At 49.6% G+C, this 23,993-nt stretch overlaps 1 protein-coding gene across 1 annotated transcript in view; it reads right to left on the bottom strand.

Annotated features, from left to right (window-relative positions):
• Nucleotides 1-23,993, bottom strand: part of LOC121283942 (vitamin K-dependent protein S-like) — a 54,079-nt gene that overhangs the window by 22,139 nt on the left and 7,947 nt on the right. Inside the window, exons 2-5 of the mRNA XM_041198737.1 lie at nucleotides 14,062-14,219; nucleotides 8,916-8,940; nucleotides 7,667-7,753; nucleotides 3,103-3,225 (exon numbers count right to left, since the gene is read on the bottom strand). Of these exons, the coding sequence (XP_041054671.1) occupies nucleotides 3,103-3,225; nucleotides 7,667-7,753; nucleotides 8,916-8,940; nucleotides 14,062-14,219 (393 nt within the window). The remainder of the gene's footprint in view (nucleotides 1-3,102; nucleotides 3,226-7,666; nucleotides 7,754-8,915; nucleotides 8,941-14,061; nucleotides 14,220-23,993) is intronic.

The raw sequence follows: 23,993 nt of genomic DNA, 5'->3' as shown, positions 1-23,993 counted from the left end.
GACAGTGCAGCACTGCTTCAGTACTGACTCTCCGACAGTGCAGCAATCCCTCAGTACTGACCCTCCTACAGTGCAGCACTCCCTCAGTACTGACCCTCTGACAGTGCGGCACTCCCTCAGTACTGACCCTCTGACAGTGCGGCACTCCCTCAGTACTGACTCTCCGACAGTGCAGCAATCCCTCAGTACTGACCCTCCTACAGTGCAGCACTCCCTCAGCACTGACCCTCTGACAGTGCGGCACTCCCTCAGTACTGACCCTCTGACAGTGTGGCACTCCCTCAATACTGACCCTCTGACAGTGCAGCACTCCCTCAGTACTGACCCTCTGACAGTGCAGCACTCCCTCAGTACTGACCCTCTGACAGTGCGGCACTCCCTCAGTACTGACCCTCTGACAGTGCAGCACTCCCTCAGTACTGACTCTCTGACAGTGCAGCACTCCCTCAGTACTGACCCTCTGACAGTGCGGCACTCCCTCAGTACTGACTCTCTGACAGTGCAGCACTCCCTCAGCACTGACTCTCTGACAGTGCAGCACTCCCTCAGTACTGACCCTCTGACAGTGCAGCACTCTCTCAGTCTTGACTTACATTTTTTTGCTCAGGCCTCTGGAGTTGGATTTATGCCCACAATCTTCTGATTCGGAGTTAAGAATCCTACCCACTGAGTTTACAGCTGACACTATAATTGAATATAAGTTGATGGGTAATTGAATATCCTCTTCACACATGTCCCAGTGATAACCTGGCAGTGAAGATGGTTCGAATAGAGGGACAATAAACAGAGTTTAATCTTTGCTCCCAGGCTGGATGAGGCTGTTGTTCACTGCTGAGCATCGGGGTGACATCTCACAAAAGACATCGTTCCATGGAGATTCTGGTTGACAATCAGGTAAGCGGATATTTGAAGGATAGATCAATGGTCCTTTCACCGCAAACCTACATCCAGTTTCTTACCTCAATATGTTGCAGTCTGCCATGAGATTGACTGTAAGAGAAAAGAACCAGAGGCGACATGTGGGGAAATGATTCACCCAGCGAGTTGTTGTGAGCTGGCTGACAGGGCAGTGGGAGCAGATCCAATGAAAACTTTCAAAAGGGAAGTGGATGAATAGTTGGAGGGGAAAATTTTGCAGGACTACAGGGAAAGGACAGTGGGGAGTGGGACCAGTTGGATCGCTCTTTCAAAGAGGTGGCCCAGGCAAGTTGGACTGAATGGCCTCCTGCTGTCCTATCCCAGTATCTGAGTCCGAGTGAAGACCAGCACATCCATTGCAGGAGATGGAATGTTTCCGAGATAGCTGAAGAATATTAATCTGGAACTGTCCTTGTCGTGAAGAGATGTGACAAGGGACAGCTTTATAAGAAATGGAGGCGTCTCTACATGTACAGAGATGCTGCTTAGGGCAGACAGCAGAGCGTTTAAAAGTGAGGCAAGCAAAGGAATATAAAAACTGAAGTGGAAGAGGACATTGAGGGGTGCAACATGTCCAGTGTTTATATACAAATGTACAAAAGTATAAGATGGTGCATCAGAAGCATGAATTCAATCAAGGGGATTTGACATTACAGCACTGATAGAATCAAAGAGGAATAAGATGTTCCCAGTTACTGCACACTCAGGAGAGGCAAAGGCAGCACAGAGAAGGAGGGATATAACCTTATTAAAGCAAGACTATTCTCCTAATCTGGCTGCTAATGTCCAAATGAGATTCTGGGTCTGGCTAATGAAACCGGATAAGTAGTGGCCTGAAGATAAGAGAACACGTGGGAAATAATGACCAGAATCCAAATAGGGTCACATTGAAAATAGAAACAGAAAGGGAAGCACCATCTAAAAGGTCAAGAATGGAACATAACTCATTTCAAGGGAGATGAAATGGACCAAAGACAGATTAAATGGGTGGGTCACATGGAGAGATGTAAAGGGAAACTGGAAAAGGTACTGGAGAAGCATTTGGAAAAGAAAGCAGATGAATATGGGGGACAGGACAGGGAGATGTGATCCCAGTAACTGTATGTAGTTGAAGAGGTAGGACAGACACTATGGCTGATGGGCCGAATGGCCTCTTCCTGTGCTGAAATATCTGTGATTCTGTACCGCCTTCTAAAACCTGTTAAAAGTAGTGCCATGACTTTGCAAATGAACATGTTAATGACCTGTAATTCACTTTTGGATCTCAATTGGAATCATTTCTATAGCCTGACCATTAGAACATTACTGACACAAATAAAGTGGCTTTAACATTCTCAGTCTTTCAGTGCTGATGAATTCAATTTTGGGGATGTTATGACACAGCAGTTGGTAAAGTCTGAGTTGTTCAAACCTCAGAGGGAAACATGAACAACTGTCATAACCTATAATTTCAACTGGTATGTTTGAGATGCAGCTCTGACTTCAGGAATAAGACCACCGAGCCTCAAGAGGTTTTTTTATATAAAACTAAATTAAACATTTATTAATTTACAAAAAATTAAACATATACACATCTCCAAATTACTACCATAATAACTTTTAAACAAATCCCCAAATTAATCACTCCCAGGTAAATCTCCACCAAGGCAACACTAACCCATAGACTTTAAACAGACACCAGGCAAAACACATTTGACCTTATGAATTCAAAATGAGGTTCCTTGCAATATGGTTCCTTTGCAGACACAGTTGGAGGCGTACAGGCTGGTTAGATGTTAAATGCCTCTGACTTACGCACAATCTCCCTTCCCTCTTTATACCTAACTTCCCCTTTGAAAATAAATTTTCCATGGTGTCTGTAGGCTTTTAACTTCACATCATCTAACAATAACAGTTTCATCCCACTAATTTTATTAGTTATATAAACACATTGCTTGGCGTCTCCCAGCTGGGTGCAAGATTTTACTCCCACTCTTTTGCAAGTGCAAATGTACACTTTACCTTTTAACTTCCTTACCGCTTACCCATCAAAGCACCCAGACTAGCAGGCTTTAATCCAACTAAGAGGCACACAGTCAAACACATAAGCACAGACCCCCCGCTACAATTCCGTTTTACAAATAATTACCAATGACATAATAGACATTAATATCTCTTCATGACAGGGGTCTGTTTGAGACATACCATACTGACACCTGTCTCCGTACCATCCTTCCCTGCAGACACAGCTGAAAGCCGCCTCTTTGTCCACGCACAGGACTGATCCTTCAGGGCTACACTGTGAAGGGGAGCACTGGTCCGGGATTCCTGTGTGAAACAGGAGGCCATAAACCAGGTTGTATTTCCAAGTGAGCGTTCAAAGGCACGCAAATAAGTATTAAATAGACAGGCATTGAACGAGAGAAGATGGATTGGTCCCACTAGCCAGTTCCTTTCACTGATGATTTTACAATTCTCACCTTTGTTTTCAACGGCCTCGTCCCTCCCTGACTCTGCAACCTCCTCCAGCCGAGATCTCCGCGCTCCCCTGATTTTGGCCTTTTGACCATCCCTGGTTCTAATCGCTGTTGGTAGCCATGCCTCAAGATGTGGAATTCCCTCTCTCAGCCACTCCGTTGACACTCCAGGATACTACATCTTTGAACAAGCTTTCGGTCACCTATCCTGATATCTTCTCAGTGTCAAATTATGTTTGACAATCACTCCTGTGCACTGACTTGGGATATTTTACTGCATTTAAAAGACACTAAACAAATGAAGGTTGTTGTCGTTAGTGTTGATTACCCTCAGTTTACCCCATCATGGACTCTACCCAACCCCAATTCCCCAATCTGTAGAATATCTCCCAACGTGGACTGAACAAATCTTCCAGAGGACCGAGGCCAGGTTTTCCTGGCCTTTCCTGTCTGGACAGGAACAGACCCACCATGTCACAAGGCCAGAAATTCCAGCTCTGCTTCTGTCATCAGCAGCTGCCTAGAGGGAGGAGGAGAACGAGGGGCCTCGCTGCTGCTCCGTGCATATTTACAGGCCATTTAAACAACTTAAGGGTTTGTTATAAGCCTGGTTTTCATAAGGTTTGGAACTTTGGTGGAGGCGACCACCCCTCTAGGAGCCCTCAGCTTTCACATAGACTAGGGCAGGTTGGAGTGAGTCAGGAGAGAAGAAAACTCGATGAAACTTTGTGGCATGGTATAAGACGGTGAGCTAACTACGTTATTTAGAACAGCACACATGAGGGAAGGGCAGAAGGCCTACTGAAGGTGGCAGGAAGCGGCATATTGGTGCTGGTCCGTGTGCGGTAAGTACATAGGAAGAGATAATATCAATTAAGAATGAGGGAGGATCTCACAGAAACCTATAAAATTCTAACAGGACTAGACAGGGTAAATGCAGGAAGGATGTTCCCGATGGTGGGGGAGTCCAGAACCAGGGGTCACAGTCTGAGTATACGGGGTAGACAATTTAGGACTGAGATGAGGAGAAATTTCTTCACCCAGAGAGCGGTGAGCCTGTGGAATTTGCTACCACAGAAAGTAGCTGAGGCCAAAACATTGTATGTTTTCAAGAAGGAGTTAGATATAGCTCTTGGGGAGAAAGGGATCAAAGGATATGGGGAGAAAGCGGGAGCAGGCTATTGAGTTGGATGATCAGCCATGATCATAATGAATGGCAGAGCAGACTCGAAGGGCCGAATGGCCTACTCCTGCTCCTAGTTCCTGTGTTTTTATGTCCTACACACAAGGGTTGCCTTAAAAATGCAATATCAAAGATGCACAGCAATGTTGTCTAGGATGCTGGCTTTGAGAAAGACCTGCTGGGGGTGGGGGGGTGTTTACCAAGAAGACTGTTAATGAATGGCTGACAACATGGTTGAAAGCAGCAATTCTACTGCCTTAGATTTTGGAATACTTACAGAACCCTCTTACAGGGTGTCCTTTCATCCTGCCCCCTCCAGAGGTGACCCACCTCCACTGCCATATCCTAGCCACCCCATTGGATGGCAGACCTGTCCCTGACCCAGGGTAAACCACTGCCAGCACCAGCTTCACGATCTAGAATCAAATTTGCCTCCTGCTTCCCATCCCCTGTGGGAAAATCCAGCTTCCGCTTTTATCTGAGAATTGATCTCTTTCTGGATTTAGTTTTTTCATCATCAGGCAATGATAAAGAGAAGTTAATACAATCAAATCAAAATAACCCGAAAGGTTGATTGTTATTATTTCACAGGACAAATAAACATCTTTCAACATCTCAACTCATTCAGGTGACATTTGCTTCAAGAACAGAATTGGGACTGAGGAGCAGTACATCCATATTCAGTGTGGCCCCGCTGTTATAGTGTCGATAAACACAGCAGCAAATTGGCACACTGCAAAACACCAAACAAGGCGACTGACAGTTAATACGCTCTCTTAGTGTGGTTTGCTGTGGATTAAATATTGTCCAGGGCACTGCAGGACATCAAAGAGTCTCAAAGGATTAACAGTTGAACTTCTTTATGTGGTGGAGCTACAGGTTTTACAAGGTAACAGGATGATTGTGAAGTATTCGGATATAACCTGTCTTCCTATGCTTGTGTAAGGAAATAAATGACAACCATGAGTGAGTCAAGTGTAATTGTGTGGACAAATGCAATAAATCCAGGTAGAGGGATCCATTAACTAGGACAGAAGGATAATGGTTAATAAAGCTTATTCTTTAAAAGGATTCTTGAACAGTTAAGTCAGGGAGTCTGGTTTGATGGAGGTAGCTTTGGAGTAAACAAGTACAACTGTTCACACAAATAGCCTGTTTTCAAAAGATTCAAGAATAGAAACATCATGCATCATAGAATCACGGAATGTTAACAGCACAGAAGGAGGCCATTCGGCCCTTCATGTCAGCACCAGCTCTCCAAATGAGCATTATGACCTAGTGCCATTGCCCTGCCTTTTCCCTGTGCCCCTGCACCTTGTTTCTATTCAAATAATCATCTAGTGTCCTCTTGAAAGCCTCAATCAAACTTGCCTCCACCACATTTCCAGGCATGTGCATTCCAAACCCGAACCACTGATTGTGTGAGGTCTTATCTGAGACATGTATCTCTGATGTAAAATATAGAGTAGACAAAGGAGCATGGCTTTTAACAGTTATTTGGAGGCCATGAAGGGTAAAGACAGAAAAATAACCCTCTCGGTTAGATCAATCACCAATACACAGCATCAATAAAATCTGTTCGGTATACCCCACCATCATGTGTCTTGTACTTATTCAAAGCATGCTGCTGTGAAGCAGGCTGAATCTTACAAACACCAGAAAGGACTCCCCTGCTAATAGTTGATAGAGATAGGAGTCTTTACATCCACCTGAGAGGGTGGACGGGGCCTCGATTTAATGTCTCACCCGTGGGACAGCATTTCTGACAGTGCAGCGCTCCCTCAGTGCTGACTCTCTGACAGTGCAGCACTCCTTCAGTACTGACAGTCCGACAGTGCAGCACTCCCTCAGTACCGACCCTCCGACAGTGCAGCACTCCCTCAGTACCGACTCTCCGACAGTGCAGCACTCCCTCAGTACTGACCCTCTGACAGTGCAGCGCTCCCTCAGTGCTGACTCTCTGACAGTGCAGCACTCCTTCAGTACTGACAGTCCGACAGTGCAGCACTCCCTCAGTACCGACCCTCCGACAGTGCAGCACTCCCTCAGTACCGACTCTCCGACAGTGCAGCACTCCCTCAGTACTGACCCTCTGACAGTGCAGCACTCCCTCAGTGCTGACCCTCTGGCAGTTTGGCACTCCCTCAGTGCTGACCCACCGACAGTGCAGCACTCCCTCAGTACCAGGATTTTCATCCTCAAGTCTCTGGAGTGGGTCATAAAAACAGGGACAGGAGTGCTCCCCAATGAGACATGGGTGCCATTTACAAGGCTTATATAACTTGAACAATGTATCTGAAGATAATACAGAGAGAGTTAATTTCCAAATATCCCACATGTGGCCAAGTCCAATAACCCTGCGGCTATAGGCCTGAACTAACATCCATTTGAGCTTAGGAGCTCAAAATCTACTAAAGTCGGAAATTGTGGCATAAGGAATGGAAAGAGTATCACTGAAAAAAGAGACTTTTTTTGTTGAAGCTTTTCATCTTGCACTCATCAGGACAATTCACAAAAAAAACCAATGTCAGGGAAACAACATATTTATACTGTATGAGAAGTGAGTGCTGATTGGTTGGTAGTTAACTGTCAGTCACTATCAACAGTGCCTTCTCCATGGCAATGCCTCTACCTATCAGAGTCCACTTGCCAACCAATCAGCACTCTCTGCTCATACAGCTTAAATATGTTATTTCCCCTGACATTGGCATTTTCTTGTGAATTGTCCTGATGAGTGCAAGACAAAAAGCTTCAACAAATAATGCCTCTCTTTTCAGTGATACTCAAGTCCTGTGCTAACAAATGGCTACATGAATGGAAAGGGCTTCTAGATTATCAAAAATACTCATTCACTCACAGCCTTCAGGGTAGGGATTTGCCAGCGCTACCTGGTCCGAGACTCCAGTGACTCCTGCCCGACACTGTGTGGCTGAGTCTTAAGCTATGACTTTTCTTTTAAACAAAAAGAAAAATGCTCACCATACTCACTCCGTTTGCCAATAATTCTGCAGCTGTAAATATGAAGATGAGACACATTCTGTTCTTACCTTAAGCCCCAGTTATATATTTATACCCCATCAGTAAGGGCATTCCTCTGATTTTAACCTACCAGTCACACAGTTCCGCAAGTCTGCAGGGGAGCGTCTAGAAGAGCGATGCTGGTTTGCAACATGTGGCTGGTGGAGACTGAGGCAGTCTGAGGGGGGGACAAGGAGAAAGTGTGAGGCTTCACAGTAACAAGGCTCCAGTAAGAAAGATTGTGTGGTCTGGTTAGCGAGTAGATTCACACAAGCTGAACTTTACAACACACCATTGCTGCAAATCCAGGGCACTTTGACAAATTTACATTCCCACTGCAAAGTCCCTCCACAATGAGATACATATTAGGAACATTGGGGGGGGGGGGGGGGTTGTGGGGGTGGAGGGGAGGGAAGTAGATCGAGGTGAGGGGAAAAGGGGGAAAGCGAGTGGGGAGTGATTCCCTGTAAATCCGTGTCCTATTGCAGGACACTCCAGATGATCTATGCTCCTGCAGGTGGGTACTGCCACTAAAGCCATGCCAGGGCATGGGTAAAATATGATGAGGCAGCAAACTGTAAATTTCTGACAGGTCATGTGACATAGTCTGGTCCCCTCCCTCTGGGGAGCTGAGAATCAGTGTTCTGGGAATACTAGGAATTCTGGGAAAACCTTCCAATCACCCACTCACTTCAATCAGCAAAGCTGCCAAACACACAGACACTGTAAGAGAAAGTGACCACTGTGTTCAACTGTGGGCACCGTACCTCAGGAAGGAGACACCGACCTCGGAAGGGGTACAGTGCAAATTGACCAGAACAGCCCCGGGGCTCAAAGGGTTAAATTATCAGAACAATTTGCACAGACTAGGCTTGTAACGTCTTGAGTAAAGAAGATTAAGGAATTAAGAGGCATCTAATTGAGATGTTTCAGGTGATCAAAAGAGTTGAGGAAGTTGATAGAAATTATTTTCTCTGATGGGGGGAGGCCAGAACAAGGGGCCAGAATCTTAAAATTCGATCCAGGCCGTTCAGGGGTGATGTCAGGAAGCACTTCTTCACACAAAGGGGAGTGGAAATCTGGAACTCTCTCTCCTCCCAGAAAGCTGTTGAGGGTGGGGGTCAATTAAAAATTTCAAGAGATTGATAGATTTTTGTTGGGTAAAGGGATTAAGATTACAGAACCAAGGCGGGTGAATGCAGTTAAGATACAGATCAGCAATGATATAACTGAATGGCCTCCTCCTGTTCCTACAGCCTGATCTAGACGTCTCTGCTTATTCTGCAATAACCATGTCTAAAGCAAAAGGTAAAATGCACAGCCTGGGAAGTCAAACTTACCAAGGTACCTGGGGTAAAAGTAATTCTGTGGAAAGAAAGAAAGACAGGTTTCAGGGATAACATTCCTCGGAGCGGAATCAACACCAGCCTGAGCCTCTGTTTCCCAGTCCCCAGCACAGAGACAGAGATCTGATGTGTCACTCACTGATGACACCTTTTTAATATCCACCAATATGTGCTGGGCTCTTACTCTGTGAGGACAATTAAAACAATAATGGCCATCACGAAGTTAAACCCAGTGACAGGCCGGACTGTCAGAACCTCAGAGAGAACAACGGAGAGTTTGTTCTGTAAGCCTGACAGGAAACCACTTGACAATCGACCCCCAATCGCTACTGGTGTGTGAGGCGGGGGTGGAGGGGGGAGGGTGGGGGGGGAGAAAAGCTCACCCCAGGGGAGTGATCAGTCAGGATACATCCCGGACACCGGGGAGGCTGCAGAAATATAACATTAGGTGTTCACTTCGGAGAGGGTTTCCAAAACACCTCCTCCCTACCCCCAGTAACATCCAACACACCTCCTTTCAAAACAAATGGAACATGTCAAAATCATTAGAACCTGGATTTAGTTGCGCTACCCCACCCTCAATCCCTCCAACCTTTCCCAACATCAGCACATCGCAAAACACTTAACAGTTAACAAGGTCTTTTGAGATTTCGTCACATCCGCAATGTAGGAACTATGGCAGCCAATCTGCACATGGCAAACTCCCAAAAAACAACACAGACAAAAGGACAAAAAACCTGCTTTGTTGATGTTGATTGAGGGATAAAGATCGAGCCCATCACATCTGGGAGAATGATCCTGACCTCCTTCAAAATAGCATCATTAGATCTTTTGCATTCATCGAAGGGGGAAGATTGGGACATCGGTTTAACTATCGATCCGAGGCCACTCACATGTAGCACTCCCTCAGTACTGACCCCCTGACAGTGCAGCACTCCGTCAGTACTGACCCCCTGACAGTGCAGCACTCCCTCAGTACTGACCCTCTGACAGTGCAGCACTCCCTCAGTACTGACCCTCTGACAGTGCAGCGCTCCGTCAGTACTGATCCCCTGACAGTGCAGCACTCCCTCAGTACTGACCCCCTGACAGTGCAGCACTCCGTCAGTACTGACCCCCTGACAGTGCAGCACTCCGTCAGTACTGACCCTCTGACAGTGCAGCACTCCGTCAGTACTGACCCTCTGACAGTGCGGCACTCCCTCAGTACTGAACCTACGACAGTGCAGCACTCCGTCAGTACTGACCCTCTGACAGTGCAGCACTCCGTCAGTACTGACCCCCTGACAGTGCAGCACTCCCTCAGTACTGACCCCCTGACAGTGCAGCACTCCCTCAGTACTGACCCTCTGACAGTGCAGCGCTCCCTCAGTACTGACCCTCTGACAGTGCAGCACTCCCTCAGTACTGACCCTCTGACAGTGCAGCACTCCCTCAGTACTGACCCTCTGACAGTGCAGCACTCCCTCAGTACTGACCCTCTGACAGTGCAGCGCTCCCTCAGTACTGAACCTACGACAGTGCAGCACCCCCTCAGTACTGACCCTCTGAAAGTGCAGCACTCCCTCAGTACTGATCCTCTGAAAGTACAGCACTCCTTCAGTACTGACCCTCTGAAAGTTTGGCACTCCCTCAGTACTGACCCTCTGACAGTGCAGTACTCGCACAGTACTGATCCTCTGAAAGTACAGCACTCCTTCAGTACTGACCCTCTGAAAGTTTGGCACTCCCTCCATATTGACCCTCTGACAGTGCAGCACTCCCTCAGTACTGACCCTCTGAAAGTGCAGCACTCCCTCAGTACTGACCCTCCGACAGTGCAGCACTCCCTCAGTACTGACCCCCTGACAGTGCAGCACCCCCTCAGTACTGACGCTCTGACAGTGCAGCACTCCCTCAGTACTGACCCTCTGACAGTGCAGCTCTCCCTCAATACTGACCCTCTGACAGTGCAGCACTCCCTCAGTACTGACCCTCTGACAGTGCAGCGCTCCCTCAGTACTGAACCTACGACAGTGCAGCACTCCCTCAGTACTGACCCTCTGACAGTGCAGCACTCCCTCAGTACTGACCCTCTGACAGTGCAGCACTCCCTCAGTACTGACCCTCTGAAAGTGCAGCACTCCCTCAGTACTGATCCTCTGAAAGTACAGCACTCCTTCAGTACTGACCCTCTGAAAGTTTGGCACTCCCTCCATATTGACCCTCTGACAGTGCAGCACTCCCTCAGTAAAGACCCTCTGAAAGTGCAGCACTCCCTCAGTACTGACCCTCTGACAGTTTGGCACTCCCTCAGTACTGACCCTCTGACTGTGCAGCACTCCCTCAGTACTGACCCTCTGACAGTGCGGCACTCCCTCAGTACTGACCCTCTGACAGTGCAGCACTCCCTCAGTACTGACCCTCTGACAGTGCAGCACTCCCTCAGTACTGACCCTCTGACAGTGCAGCATTACCTCAGTACTGACCTTCTGACAGTGCAGCACTCCTTCAGTTCTGACCCTGACCCTCTGACAGTGCAGCACTCCCTCAGTACTGACCCTGACCCTCTGACAGTGCAGTACTCGCACAGCACTGACCCTCTGATAGTACAGCACTCCTTCAGTACTGACCCTCTGAAAGTTTGGCACTCCCTCAGTACTGACCCTCTGACAATGCAGCATTCCCTCAGTGATGACCATCTGACAGTGCAGCACTCCCTCAGTACTGACACTCTCACAGTGCAGCACTCCCTCAGTACTGACCCTGACCCTCTGACAGTGCAGTACTCGCACAGCACTGACCCTCTGATAGTACAGCACTCCTTCAGTACTGACCCTCTGAAAGTTTGGCACCCCCTCAGTACTGACCCTCTGACAGTGCAGCACTCCTTCAGTGCTTACCCTCTGACAATGCAGCACTCCCTCAGTACTGACCCTCTGACAGTGCAGCACTCCCTCAGTACTGACCCCCTGACAGTGCAGCACTCCCTCAGTACTGACCCTCTGACAGTGCAGCACTCCCTCAGTACTGACCCTCTGACAGTGCAGCTCTCCCTCAATACTGACCCTCTGACAGTGCAGCACTCCCTCAGTACTGACCCTCTGACAGTGCTGCGCTCCCTCAGTACTGTACCTCCGAGAGTGCTGCGCTCCCTCAGTACTGACCCTCTGACAGTGCAGCACTCCCTCAGTACTGACCCTCTGACAGTGCATCAATCCCTCAGTACTGACCCTCTGAAAGTGCAGCACTCCCTCAGTACTGATCCTCTGAAAGTACAGCACTCCTTCAGTACTGACCCTCTGAAAGTTTGGCACTCCCTCCATATTGACCCTCTGACAGTGCAGCACTCCCTCAGTAAAGACCCTCTGAAAGTGCAGCACTCCCTCAGTACTGACCCTCTGACAGTTTGGCACTCCCTCAGTACTGACCCTCTGACTGTGCAGCACTCCCTCAGTACTGACCCTCTGACAGTGCGGCACTCCCTCAGTACTGACCCTCTGACAGTGCAGCACTCCCTCAGTACTGACCCTCTGACAGTGCAGCACTCCCTCAGTACTGACCCTCTGACAGTGCAGCATTCCCTCAGTACTGACCTTCTGACAGTGCAGCACTCCTTCAGTTCTGACCCTGACCCTCTGACAGTGCAGCACTCCCTCAGTACTGACCCTGACCCTCTGACAGTGCAGTACTCGCACAGCACTGACCCTCTGATAGTACAGCACTCCTTCAGTACTGACCCTCTGAAAGTTTGGCACTCCCTCAGTACTGACCCTCTGACAATGCAGCATTCCCTCAGTGATGACCATCTGACAGTGCAGCACTCCCTCAGTACTGACACTCTCACAGTGCAGCACTCCCTCAGTACTGACCCTGACCCTCTGACAGTGCAGTACTCGCACAGCACTGACCCTCTGATAGTACAGCACTCCTTCAGTACTGACCCTCTGAAAGTTTGGCACCCCCTCAGTACTGACCCTCTGACAGTGCAGCACTCCTTCAGTGCTTACCCTCTGACAATGCAGCACTCCCTCAGTACTGACCCTCTGACAGTGCAGCACTCCCTCAGTACTGACCCCCTGACAGTGCAGCACTCCCTCAGTACTGACCCTCTGACAGTGCAGCACTCCCTCAGTACTGACCCTCTGACAGTGCAGCTCTCCCTCAATACTGACCCTCTGACAGTGCAGCACTCCCTCAGTACTGACCCTCTGACAGTGCAGCGCTCCCTCAGTACTGAACCTACGACAGTGCAGCACTCCCTCAGTACTGACCCTCTGACAGTGCAGCACTCCCTCAGTACTGACCCTCTGACAGTGCAGCACCCCCTCAGTACTGACCCTCTGAAAGTGCAGCACTCCCTCAGTACTGATCCTCTGAAAGTACAGCACTCCTTCAGTACTGACCCTCTGAAAGTTTGGCACTCCCTCCATATTGACCCTCTGACAGTGCAGCACTCCCTCAGTACTGACCCTCTGAAAGTGCAGCACTCCCTCAGTACTGACCCTCTGACAGTGCAGCACTCCCTCAGTACTGACCCTCTGACTGTGCAGCACTCCCTCAGTACTGACCCTCTGACAGTGCGGCACTCCCTCAGTACTGACCCTCTGACAGTGCAGCACTCCCTCAGTACTGACCCTCTGACAGTGCGGCACTCCCTCAGTACTGACCCTCTGACAGTGCAGCATTCCCTCAGTACTGACCTTCTGACAGTGCAGTACTCGCACAGCACTGCCCTCTGATAGTACAGCACTCCTTCAGTACTGACCCTCTGAAAGTTTGGCACCCCCTCAGTACTGACCCTCTGACAGTGCAGCACTCCTTCAGTGCTTACCCTCTGACAATGCAGCACTCCCTCAGTACTGACCCTCTGACAGTGCAGCACTCCCTCAGTACTGACCCTCTGACAGTGCAGCACACCCTCAGTACTGACCCTCCGACAGTGCAGCACTCCCTCAGTACTGACCCTCTGACAGTGGAGCAATCTCTCAGTAATCACCCTCCGACAGTGCAGCACTCCCTCAGTGCCACACTGAAGTGTCAACCTGGACTTCGTGCTCAAGTCTCTGGAGTGGGTCTTGAACCCACAATGTTCTTCCTCTGTTGAATGCGATACCCACTGTGTGGTCCCACTGCATTGTCACGAAGCTGAAGTACTTACTGTTTCCGCATTGTTCTCAAATACTTCCCTAGCTTCCTCCTTGTTGCAAAATTCTTCAATGCATTCCCGCTCTAAACTGCCTTGTTTATGTTCCTCGAAGATCACGTTTGCACGTCGTTGTCTGATGAGGAACTGGGAGGCTCGGTGGTGTTTCAGGACTGTGTGAACACAAAAAATCAATGTCAAGTTGCTGATCACTCACTACATGCCCAAGTCTACTTTAACAGTTCATCCACCAAAGGTCCTCAGGGTCAATTATACCAATTTACGAGGAGTGTGTGTGTGTGTGTGTGTGTGTGTGTGTGTGTGTGTGTGTGTGTGCCAAATGTAGAGAGTGGGTCCTGCAAGATCATCTCTTTATTGTCCATCCTCTTCAATTCTACCTTCTAACGCTGTCTACACTTCAAAAGTATTCCATTAGCTGCCAAGCACTTTGCTACAATTGTACAGGGGTTTGGTGAGGCCACATCTGGAATACTGTGTGCAGCTTTGGTCTCCATATTTAAGACAGGATGTAATTGCATTGGAGGTGGTACAGTGAAGGTTCACTGGATTGGTCCCTGGGATGAGGGGGCTATCCTATGATGAGAGGCTGAGTAAATTGGGTCAAAATTCTCTTGGGTTTAGAAGAATGAGAGCTGATCTCATTGAAACCTACAAGATTCAGAAGCAGGGTGGATTTTGTACATGTTGAGTTTGCCTGTCCCTGTGCCCAGGTCAGAAACGGGAGGTATACTGCAGTCAATGCATGAGCTGGAAACCCTATATGATTCACCTATATGACCCAGGAGGACAAAACCCTTTGGAATTTTGGAGTACGGAAGATGTTCAGTAACATGTACTGAAAATATTCTCTTGATAATCGGGGAGGTGGTGGCATTGTGGTATTGTCATTGGGCTAGTAATCCAGAGACCCAGGGTAATGCTCTGGAGACCTGTGTTCAAATCCCACCACAGCAGATGGTGGAATTTGAATTCAATAATATCGGAATAATCTGACCATAATGGCTTAGCAAGTCACTCAGATCTATCAAACCACTAAATACAAGTCAATAAAGAATGAAACCCAACAGGCCACCCGGATTTGACCTAGGCACTGGAAACAGCAAACTGAGCCCTGTCAACCCTGCAAAGTCCTCCTTACTAACATCTGGGGGCTAGTGCCAAAATTGGGAGAGCTGTCTCACAGACTAGTCAAGCAACAGACTGACGTGGTCATCCTCATGGAATCAAACCTTACAGATAATGTCCCAGACACCACCATCACCATCACAGGGTGCAGGACAGACCCAGCAGAGATGGCTGCACAGTGGTATAGTCAGGAGGGAGTTGCCCTGGGAATCCTCAACATCAACTCCGGACCCCATGAAGTCTCATGGCATCAGGTCAAACATGGGCAAGGAAACCTTCTGCTGATTACACGTACCGCCCTCCCTCAGCTGATGAATCAGTGCTCCTCCATGTTGAACAACACTTGGAGGAAGCACTGAGGGTGCAGAAGTACTTTGGGGGGAGGACTTCAATGTCCATCACCAAGAGTGGTTTGGTAGTGCCACTATTGACCGAGCTGGTTGAGTCTTAAATGACCTAGCTGCTAGACTGGGTCTGCAGCAGATGCTGAGGGAACCAACAAGAGGGAAAAAATACTTAACCTCACCACCTACCTGCTGTGCATGCACCTGTCCATGACAGTATCGGTAGGAGTGATCACCGCACAATCATTGTGGAAACAGAGTCCCACCTTCACATTGAGAATACCCTCCATCGTGTTGTGTGGCACTACTACCGTTCTAAATGGGATAGTTTGCAAATAGATCTAGCAACTCAAGACTGGGCATCCATGAGGCGCTGTGGGCCATCAGCAGCAGCAGAATTGTACGCGAACACAATCTGTAACCTCATGGCCCAGCATATCCCCCACTCTACCATTACCATCAAGCTAGGGGATCAACCCTGGTTTAATGAAGAGTGCAGGAGGGCATGCCAGGAGCAGCACCAAACATACCTAAAAATGAGGTGTCAACCTGGTGAAGCTATAACACAGGATTACTTGTGTGCCAAACAGCATAAGCAGCAGGTGATAGACAGAGCTAAGCGATCCCACAACCAACGGATCAGATCTAAACTCTGCAGTCCTGTCACATCCAGTCGTGAATGGTGGTGGACAAGTAAATAACTCACTGGAGGAGGAGAGTCCACAAATATCCACATCCTCAATGATGGGGGAGCCCAGCACATCAGTGCAAAAGATAAGGTTGAAGCATTTGCTACAATCTTCAGCCAGAAGTGCCAGTGGATTATATATCTCATCCTCTTCCTGAGGTCCCCACCATCACAGATGTCAGTCTTCAGCAAATTTGTTTCACTCCACGTGATATCAAGAAACAGGATACTGCAAAGGCTATGGGCTCTGACAACATTCCAGCAATAGTACTGAAGACTTGTGCTCCAGAACTTGCTGCGCCCCTAGCCAAGCTGTTCCAGTGCAGCTACAACACTGGCATCTACCAGCAATGTGGAAAATTGCCCAGGTATGTCCTGTACACAAGAAGCAGGACAAATCCAACACAGCCAATTACCGCCACATCAGCCTACTCTCCATCATCAGTAAAGTGATGGGAGGGGTCATCAACAGTGCTATCAAGTGGCACTTGCTTAGCAATAACCTGCTCACTGATGCCCAGTTTGGGTTCCGCCAGGGCCACTCAGCTCCTGAGCTCATTACAGCCTTGGTTCAAACATGGACAAAAGAGCTGAATTCCTGAGGTGAGGTGAGAGTGACTGCCCTTGACATCAAGGCAGCATTTGACCGAGTCAAAGGCATCAAGGAGCCCTAGCAAAACTGGACTCAGTGGGAATCAGGGGAAAAACTCTCCGCTGGTTGGAGTTATACCTAGCACAAAGGAAGATGTTTGTGGTTGTCGGAGGTCAATCTTCTTAGCTTTAGGACATCACTGCAGGAGTTCCTCAGGGAAGTGTCCTCGGCCCAACCATCTTCAGCTGCTTCATCAATGACCTTCCTTCCATCCCAAGGTCAGAAGTAGGGATGTTCGCTGATGATTGCACAATGTTCAGCACCATTCGTGACTCATCAGATGCTAAGCAGTCCATGTCCAAAAACAGCAAGACCTGGACAATATCCAGGTTTGGGCTGACAAGTGGCAAGTAACATTCACACCACACAAGCGTCAGGCAATGACCATCTCCAACAAGAGAGAATCTAACCATCACCCCTTGACATTCAATGGCATTACCATCCCCCAGCAATGTGGTTGGCTCTTAAATTGACATTTAAGAGCCAAATTGCCCTCTGAACCAGGGCAATTAGGGATGGACAATAAATGCTGGCTAGCCAACAATGCCCACATCCCAGAATGAATCAATTTTAAAAAACCATCACTGAATCCCCCACTATCAACATTCTGGGGGTTACCATTGATCAGAAACTGAACTGGACTTGCCATATAAATCCTGTGGCTACAAGAGCAGGTCAGATGCTAGGAATCCTGCGGAGAGTAACTCACCTCCTGACTCCTGAAAGCCTGTCCACCATCTACAAGGTACAAGTCAGGAGTGTGATGGAATACTCCCCACTTGCCTGGATGAGTGCAACTCCCACAACACTCAAGAAGCTCAATACCATCCAGGACAAAGCAGCTCGCTTGTTTGGCACCCAATCCACAAACATTCACTCCCTCCACCACTGAAGCACAGTAGCAGCCGTGTGTGTACCATCTACAAGATGCACTGCAGGAATTCACCAAGGCTCCTTAGACAGCATCTTCCAAACCCATGACCACTACCATCTAAAAGGACAAGGGCAGCAGACACATGGGAACACCACCACCTGGAAGTTCCCCTCCAAGTCACTCACCATCCTGACTTGGAAATATATCACCATTCCTTCACTGTCGCTGGGTTAAAATCCTGGAACTCCCTCCCTAACAGCACTGTGGGTGTACCTACACCACATGGACCGCAGCGGTTCAAGAAGGCAGCTCAACATCACCTTCTCAAGGGCAATTAGGGATGGGCAATAAATGCTGGCCCAGCCAGCGAAGCCCACATCTCATCAATGAATAAAAAAAAATTTCCTGGTTTTATTTCCGATTTCAGCATCTGGGGTATTTTGCTTTTGTGATAATGCGAGAAGTTCATTAGTTATCTAATGATTGGGAACGAAGGGATTTTTTTTTAACCTGACAATGGCTCTGGAGGTCATTTTCTAATCAAGTAACACATTCCCGGTGTGAATTCCACTCTATCTCAAATTCCAGCATTGTATGTAAAACTGCCTTCAGCCTCCCATAACAAGGGGGAGCGGGGAGGGTAGGGGTGATGGAGCAGTGGTGACAGGTGGGGAAATGGGTCGAGGGAGGAGAATGGGGGAAGAGGGGGGACGGGAGTGGGGGGACAAGAGAGGGGGAGAAGGAGGAATGTGAGGACAGGGAGACGAGGGAGGGTGAGAAGGTAGGTGGAGAGAGGGGGACAGGGACAGAGAAGGGGGGGAACGGGCAGAGGGGAGGGAGGGGGATGGAGAGAGGGTATGGGGGGGGGAAGGGGGTAACAGGGAGGGAGAGACGGGGAAGGGAGTAGTGGGGAACGAAGAGGGGGATGGGGAGATGAGGAGAGGGGGGAAGGAGGGGGAGACAAGGGATGGGGGAGAAGGGGGATTGGGGGAGATGGGGAAGTGGGGAGAGGGGGCAGAGGGGTGGATGGGCAGGGGGACAGGGAAGAGGGGAGGGATCAGAAGTGGGGAGGAGGGCATGGTGAAGGGGAGGAGAGATTGAAGGGTGGAAAGGGATGAAGGTGTGGTGGAGGAGTTTGAGGGGGAGGAGTGAGTTGAAGGGGAGAGGGCAAAGGGAAGGTGGTGGGAGGTGGATGGATTTGGGGGAGATGAGGGGCTTGAGGGGGTGAGGGGAGAAGGGGGTTGAGGGGAGGTGCATGGAGAAGTGTTGAGGCAAGAGGAGTGGAGAGGGATGGGGAGGAGGGGGAAAGGGGATTGGAGGGGTGGAGAAGTGGGATGGGAAATGGAGGGGAGTTGGAATTGAGGGGGAAAGGGAATGGAGTAGAAGGGGCAATGGGCTGGAGGGGAGTGGAGGGGAAGAGGGAACAGAGGTGAAGAGGGAGCAGAGGGGGGGAGCGGAGGGGCGGAGGGGGTGGAGGGGAACGAACGGAAGGGGGAGATGAAGGATGAGGGGCAGGGGGGGTGAAGGCGGGAATGGATGGGGAGGTGGAAAGGAGGGGTGGGGCTGAGTGAGTGGAGGAGAAGATGGGTAGTAGGGGGCATGAAGGGGGAGGGAGGGCGATGGGAGAATGGAGGGGAGGGGGATGGGGTTGGAAGGGGGGAGGGTGGGGGACAGTGGAGTGGGAGCAGAATGGGGAAAGGGGAGGGAGTGGGGGATTGAAGAAGGAAGAGGAGGGGGTCAGTCACAAACAGACAGACCTCAGCTCAATTCTCAGGGCCGCTACAATACCCAAGGCACTTCTATTATTAACTCAGCCAAAAAGACTAACTGCCTTTAACACATGGACGCTGTCACAGTTTACAGGACCTCCTGTGGCATTGCTCTTTGTGAATCAGAGGCCATGAAATTACATCCCAAGCAACGCACAATATTATCAGAGACACTGATTTACAATGATTCAATAAGTCAATTTGAGCATTATCGGACTGTAACTTAATGTATTATGGGCTTAAATTAATAATTGAAATGATAATTGTGGTAGAAGCAGCTTTAATAACAATGAGCTCCCATAGGAAACTGGTCAAGAGCTGGAAAAGGGAGATGTGCAGAGTTTGGGAGAGAGAACAGCAGAGTGGGAGTGACTGGTTGGCTCTTTCAAAGGGGCAGCACAGTCACCATGAGCTGAATGATTACTATTTTTTAATCCATTTATGAGATGTGGGCATTGCTTGTTAGGCCAGCATTTATTGCCCATCCCTAATTGCCCCTTGAGTAGGTGGTGGTAAGCTGACTTCTTGAACCACTGCAGTCCATGTGGTGTAAGTACACCCACTGTGACCCTGTGACAGTGAAGAAACAGCCGATATATTTCCAAGTCAGGATGGTGAGTATCATGTCCCCGTGTGTCTGCTGCCCTTGTCCTTCTAGATGGTAGTGATCGTGGGTTTGTAAGGTGTTGTCTAAGAAGCCTTGGTGAGTTCCTTCAGTGCATCTTGTAGATGGTACACACTGCTGCCACTGTGTGTCGGTGGTGGAGGGAGTGAATGTTTGTGGATGGGGTGCCAATCAAGCGGGGCTGCTTTGTCTTGGATCGTGTCCAGCTTCTTGAGTGTTGTGGGAGCTGCACTCATCCAGGCAAGTGGGGAGTATTCCATCACACTCCTGACTTGTGCCTTGTAGATGGTGGACAGGCTTTGAGGAGTCAGGAGGTGAGTTACTCGCTGCAGGATCCCCAGCCTCTGACCTGCTCTTGTAGCCACAGTATTTATATGGTTAATCAGTTCAATGATCTTTCTGGTCAATGGTAACCCCCAGGATGTTGGCAGTGGGGGATTTAGCGATGGTAGTGGATCTAATTTTCTAATTTGATTTATCTTACAGCTGTATTTTGCAGGCCTGAGTATACAGTAAGATTGGTGGAGAAGGTGTTGTAGATGTTTGGTGAGCTTGCAGTGCACTGATGGGGCTGGGGTTGTGGTCCAGGGGTTAGGGAGCAGCATCATGAGGGGGGTTGGGAAGTGCAAGTGCCTGAGAGTACAAAACATTTAGCTGTGGAATGTGTGAGAGGCAAGTCATGGGGAAAAAGACAGGCCACTGGAGCACCGGGTGTGATGGAGGCAGTGAGTTAGAACAGTACCACAGAGTTTCTTCAATTAACCTTATCTTGTGATCAGAAAACTCTGTGACTTTAATTTGTGTTACATAAGGCTCTCGACTCCTGTGGGAATTTTGTTTTTAGTCTCTGGCTGTACCCAACAAACAATACCAACTTGCATTTACACAGCACCTGAAACTTGATGCTTCACATGAGCTTTGTTTTGACACTGAGCCACGTACAGAGATATTAGTGACAAATTGACTAAAATGATCAGGGGGATAGGTTTTCAGGAAAATCTTAAAGGGGAGAGGGAGGCAGAAAGGTTTAGACAGGGAATTCTAGAGTTTGGGGACCAGGCAGCTGAAGCCATAGGCACTAATGGAGGAGTGATAGAAGCCAAGGATGCGCAAGAGGCAGAATTGGAGCAGTGCAGAGATCTTGGAGGGTCGTAGGGGCTGGAGGAGGTTACAGATATAGGGAGGGGTGTAGGGGCTGGAGGAGGTTACAGAGATAGGGAGGGTTGTAGGGTCTGGAGGAGGTTACAGAGATAGGGAGGGTTGTAGGGGCTGAGTGAGGTTACAGAGATAGGGAGGGGTGTAGGGGCTGGAGGAGGTTACAGAGATAGGGAGGATTGTAGGGACTGGAGGAGGTTACAGAGATAGGGAGGGGTGTAGGGTCTGGAGGAGGTTACAGGGATAGGGAGTGCTGTAGGGGCTGGAGGAGGTTACAGTGATAAGGGAGGGGTGTAGCGGCTGGAGGAGGTTACAGAAATAGGGAGGGTTGTAGGGCCTGGAGGAGGTTACAGAGATATGGAGGGTTGTAGGACCTGGAGGAGGTTGCAGAGATAGGGAGGGGTGTAGGGGACTGGAGGAGGTTACAGAGATAGAGAGGGTTGTAGGGTCTGGAGGAGGTTACAGAGATAGATAGGTTTGTAGGGGCTGGAGGAGGTTACAGAGATAGGGAAGGTTGTAGGGTCTGAAGAAGGTTACAGAAATAGGGAGGGGTGTAGGGGCTGGAGGACGTTACAGAGATAGGGAGGGTTGTAGGGGCTGGAGGACGTTGCAGAGATCGGGAGGGTTGTAGGGGCTGGAGAAGGTTACAGAGATAGGAAGGGTTGTAGGGGCTGGAGGAGGTGACAGAGATAGGGATGGTTGTAGGGGCTGGAGGAGGTTACAGGGATAGGGAGGGGTGTATGGGCTGGAGGAGGTTACAGATATAGGGAGGGTTGTAGGGGCTGGAGGAGGTTGCAGAGATAGGGAGGGGTGTAGGGGACTGGAGGAGGTTACAGAGATAGAGAGGGTTGTAGGGGCTGGAGGAGGTTGCAGAGATAGGGAGTGTTGTTGGGGCTGGAGGAGGTTACAGAGATAGGAAGGGTTGTAAGGGCTGGAGGAGGTTACAGAGATAGGGAGGGTTGTAGGGCCTGGAGGAGGTTACAGAGATAGGGAGGGGTGTAGGGGCTGGAGGAGGATACAGAGATAGGGAGGGTTGTAGGCGCTGGAGGAGGTTACAGGGATAGGGAGGGGTGTATGGGCTGGAGGAGGTTACAGATATAGGGAGGGTTGTAGGGGCTGGAGGAGGTTGCAGAGATAGGGAGGGGTGTAGGGGACTGGAGGAGGTTACAGAGATAGAGAGGGTTGTAGGGGCTGGAGGAGGTTGCAGAGATAGGGAGGGGTGTAGGGGCTGGAGGAGGTTACAGAGATAAGGATGGGTGTAGAGGCTGGAGGAGGTTACAGAGATAGGGAGGGGTGTAGGGACTGGAGGAGGTTACAGAGATAAGGGAGGGGTATAGGGGCTGGAGGAGGGTACAGAGGTAGGGAGGGTTGTAGGGGCTGGAGGAGGTTACACAGATAGGGAGGGTTGTAGGGGCTGGAGGAGGTTACAGAGATAGGGAGGGATGTAGGGTCTGAAGAAGGTTACAGAGATAAGGAGGGTTGTAGAGGTTGGAGGATGTTACAGAGATAAGGAGGGTTGAAGGGGCTGTAGGAGGGTACAGAGATAGGGAGGGTTGTAAGGGCTGGAGGAGGCTACAGAGATAGGGAGGGTTGTAGGGTCTGGAGAAGGTTACAGAGATAGCAAGCGGTGTAGGGGCTGGAGGAGGTTACAGGGATAGGGAGGGGTGTAGGGGCTGGAGAAGGTTACAGAGATAAGGGAGGGTTGTAGGGGCTGCAGGAGGTTACAGAGATAGGGAGGGTTGTTGGGGCTGGAGGAGGTTACACAGATAGTGAGGGTTGTAGGGGCTGGAGGAGGGTACAGAGATAGGGAGGATTGTAGGGGCTGGAGGAGGGTACAGAGGTAGGGAGGGTTATAGGGGCTGGAGGAGGTTACAGAGATAGGGAGGGTTGTAGGGGCTGGAGGAGGTTACAGAGCTAGGGAGGGTTGTAGGGTCTGAAGAAGGTTACAGAGATAGGGAGGGTTGTAGGGGCTTCAGGAGGTTACAGAGATAGGGAGGGTTGTAGGGGCTGGAGGAGGTTACAGAGATAGGGAGGGATGTAGGGGCTGGAGGAGGTTACAGAGATAGGGAGGGATGTAGGGTCTGAAGAAGGTTACAGAGATAAGGAGGGTTGTAGAGGTTGGAGGATGTTACAGAGATAAGGAGGGTTGAAGGGGCTGTAGGAGGGTACAGAGATAGGGAGGGTTGTAAGGGCTGGAGGAGGCTACAGAGATAGGGAGGGTTGTAGGGTCTGGAGAAGGTTACAGAGATAGCAAGCGGTGTAGGGGCTGGAGGAGGTTACAGGGATAGGGAGGGGTGTAGGGGCTGGAGAAGGTTACAGAGATAAGGGAGGGTTGTAGGGGCTGCAGGAGGTTACAGAGATAGGGAGGGTTGTTGGGGCTGGAGGAGGTTACACAGATAGTGAGGGTTGTAGGGGCTGGAGGAGGGTACAGAGATAGGGAGGATTGTAGGGGCTGGAGGAGGGTACAGAGGTAGGGAGGGTTATAGGGGCTGGAGGAGGTTACAGAGATAGGGAGGGTTGTAGGGGCTGGAGGAGGTTACAGAGCTAGGGAGGGTTGTAGGGTCTGAAGAAGGTTACAGAGATAGGGAGGGTTGTAGGGGCTTCAGGAGGTTACAGAGATAGGGAGGGTTGTAGGGGCTGGAGGAGGTTACAGAGATAGGGAGGGTTGTAGGGGCTGGAGGAGGTTACAGAGAT

This window comes from Carcharodon carcharias, chromosome 11 (genome assembly GCF_017639515.1).
Source record: "Carcharodon carcharias isolate sCarCar2 chromosome 11, sCarCar2.pri, whole genome shotgun sequence".
In the NCBI taxonomy this organism is placed as follows: Eukaryota; Metazoa; Chordata; class Chondrichthyes; order Lamniformes; family Lamnidae; genus Carcharodon; species Carcharodon carcharias.
The sequence above is the reverse complement of the archived record's forward strand: the minus strand, read 5'-3'. Positions and strand labels throughout refer to the sequence as shown.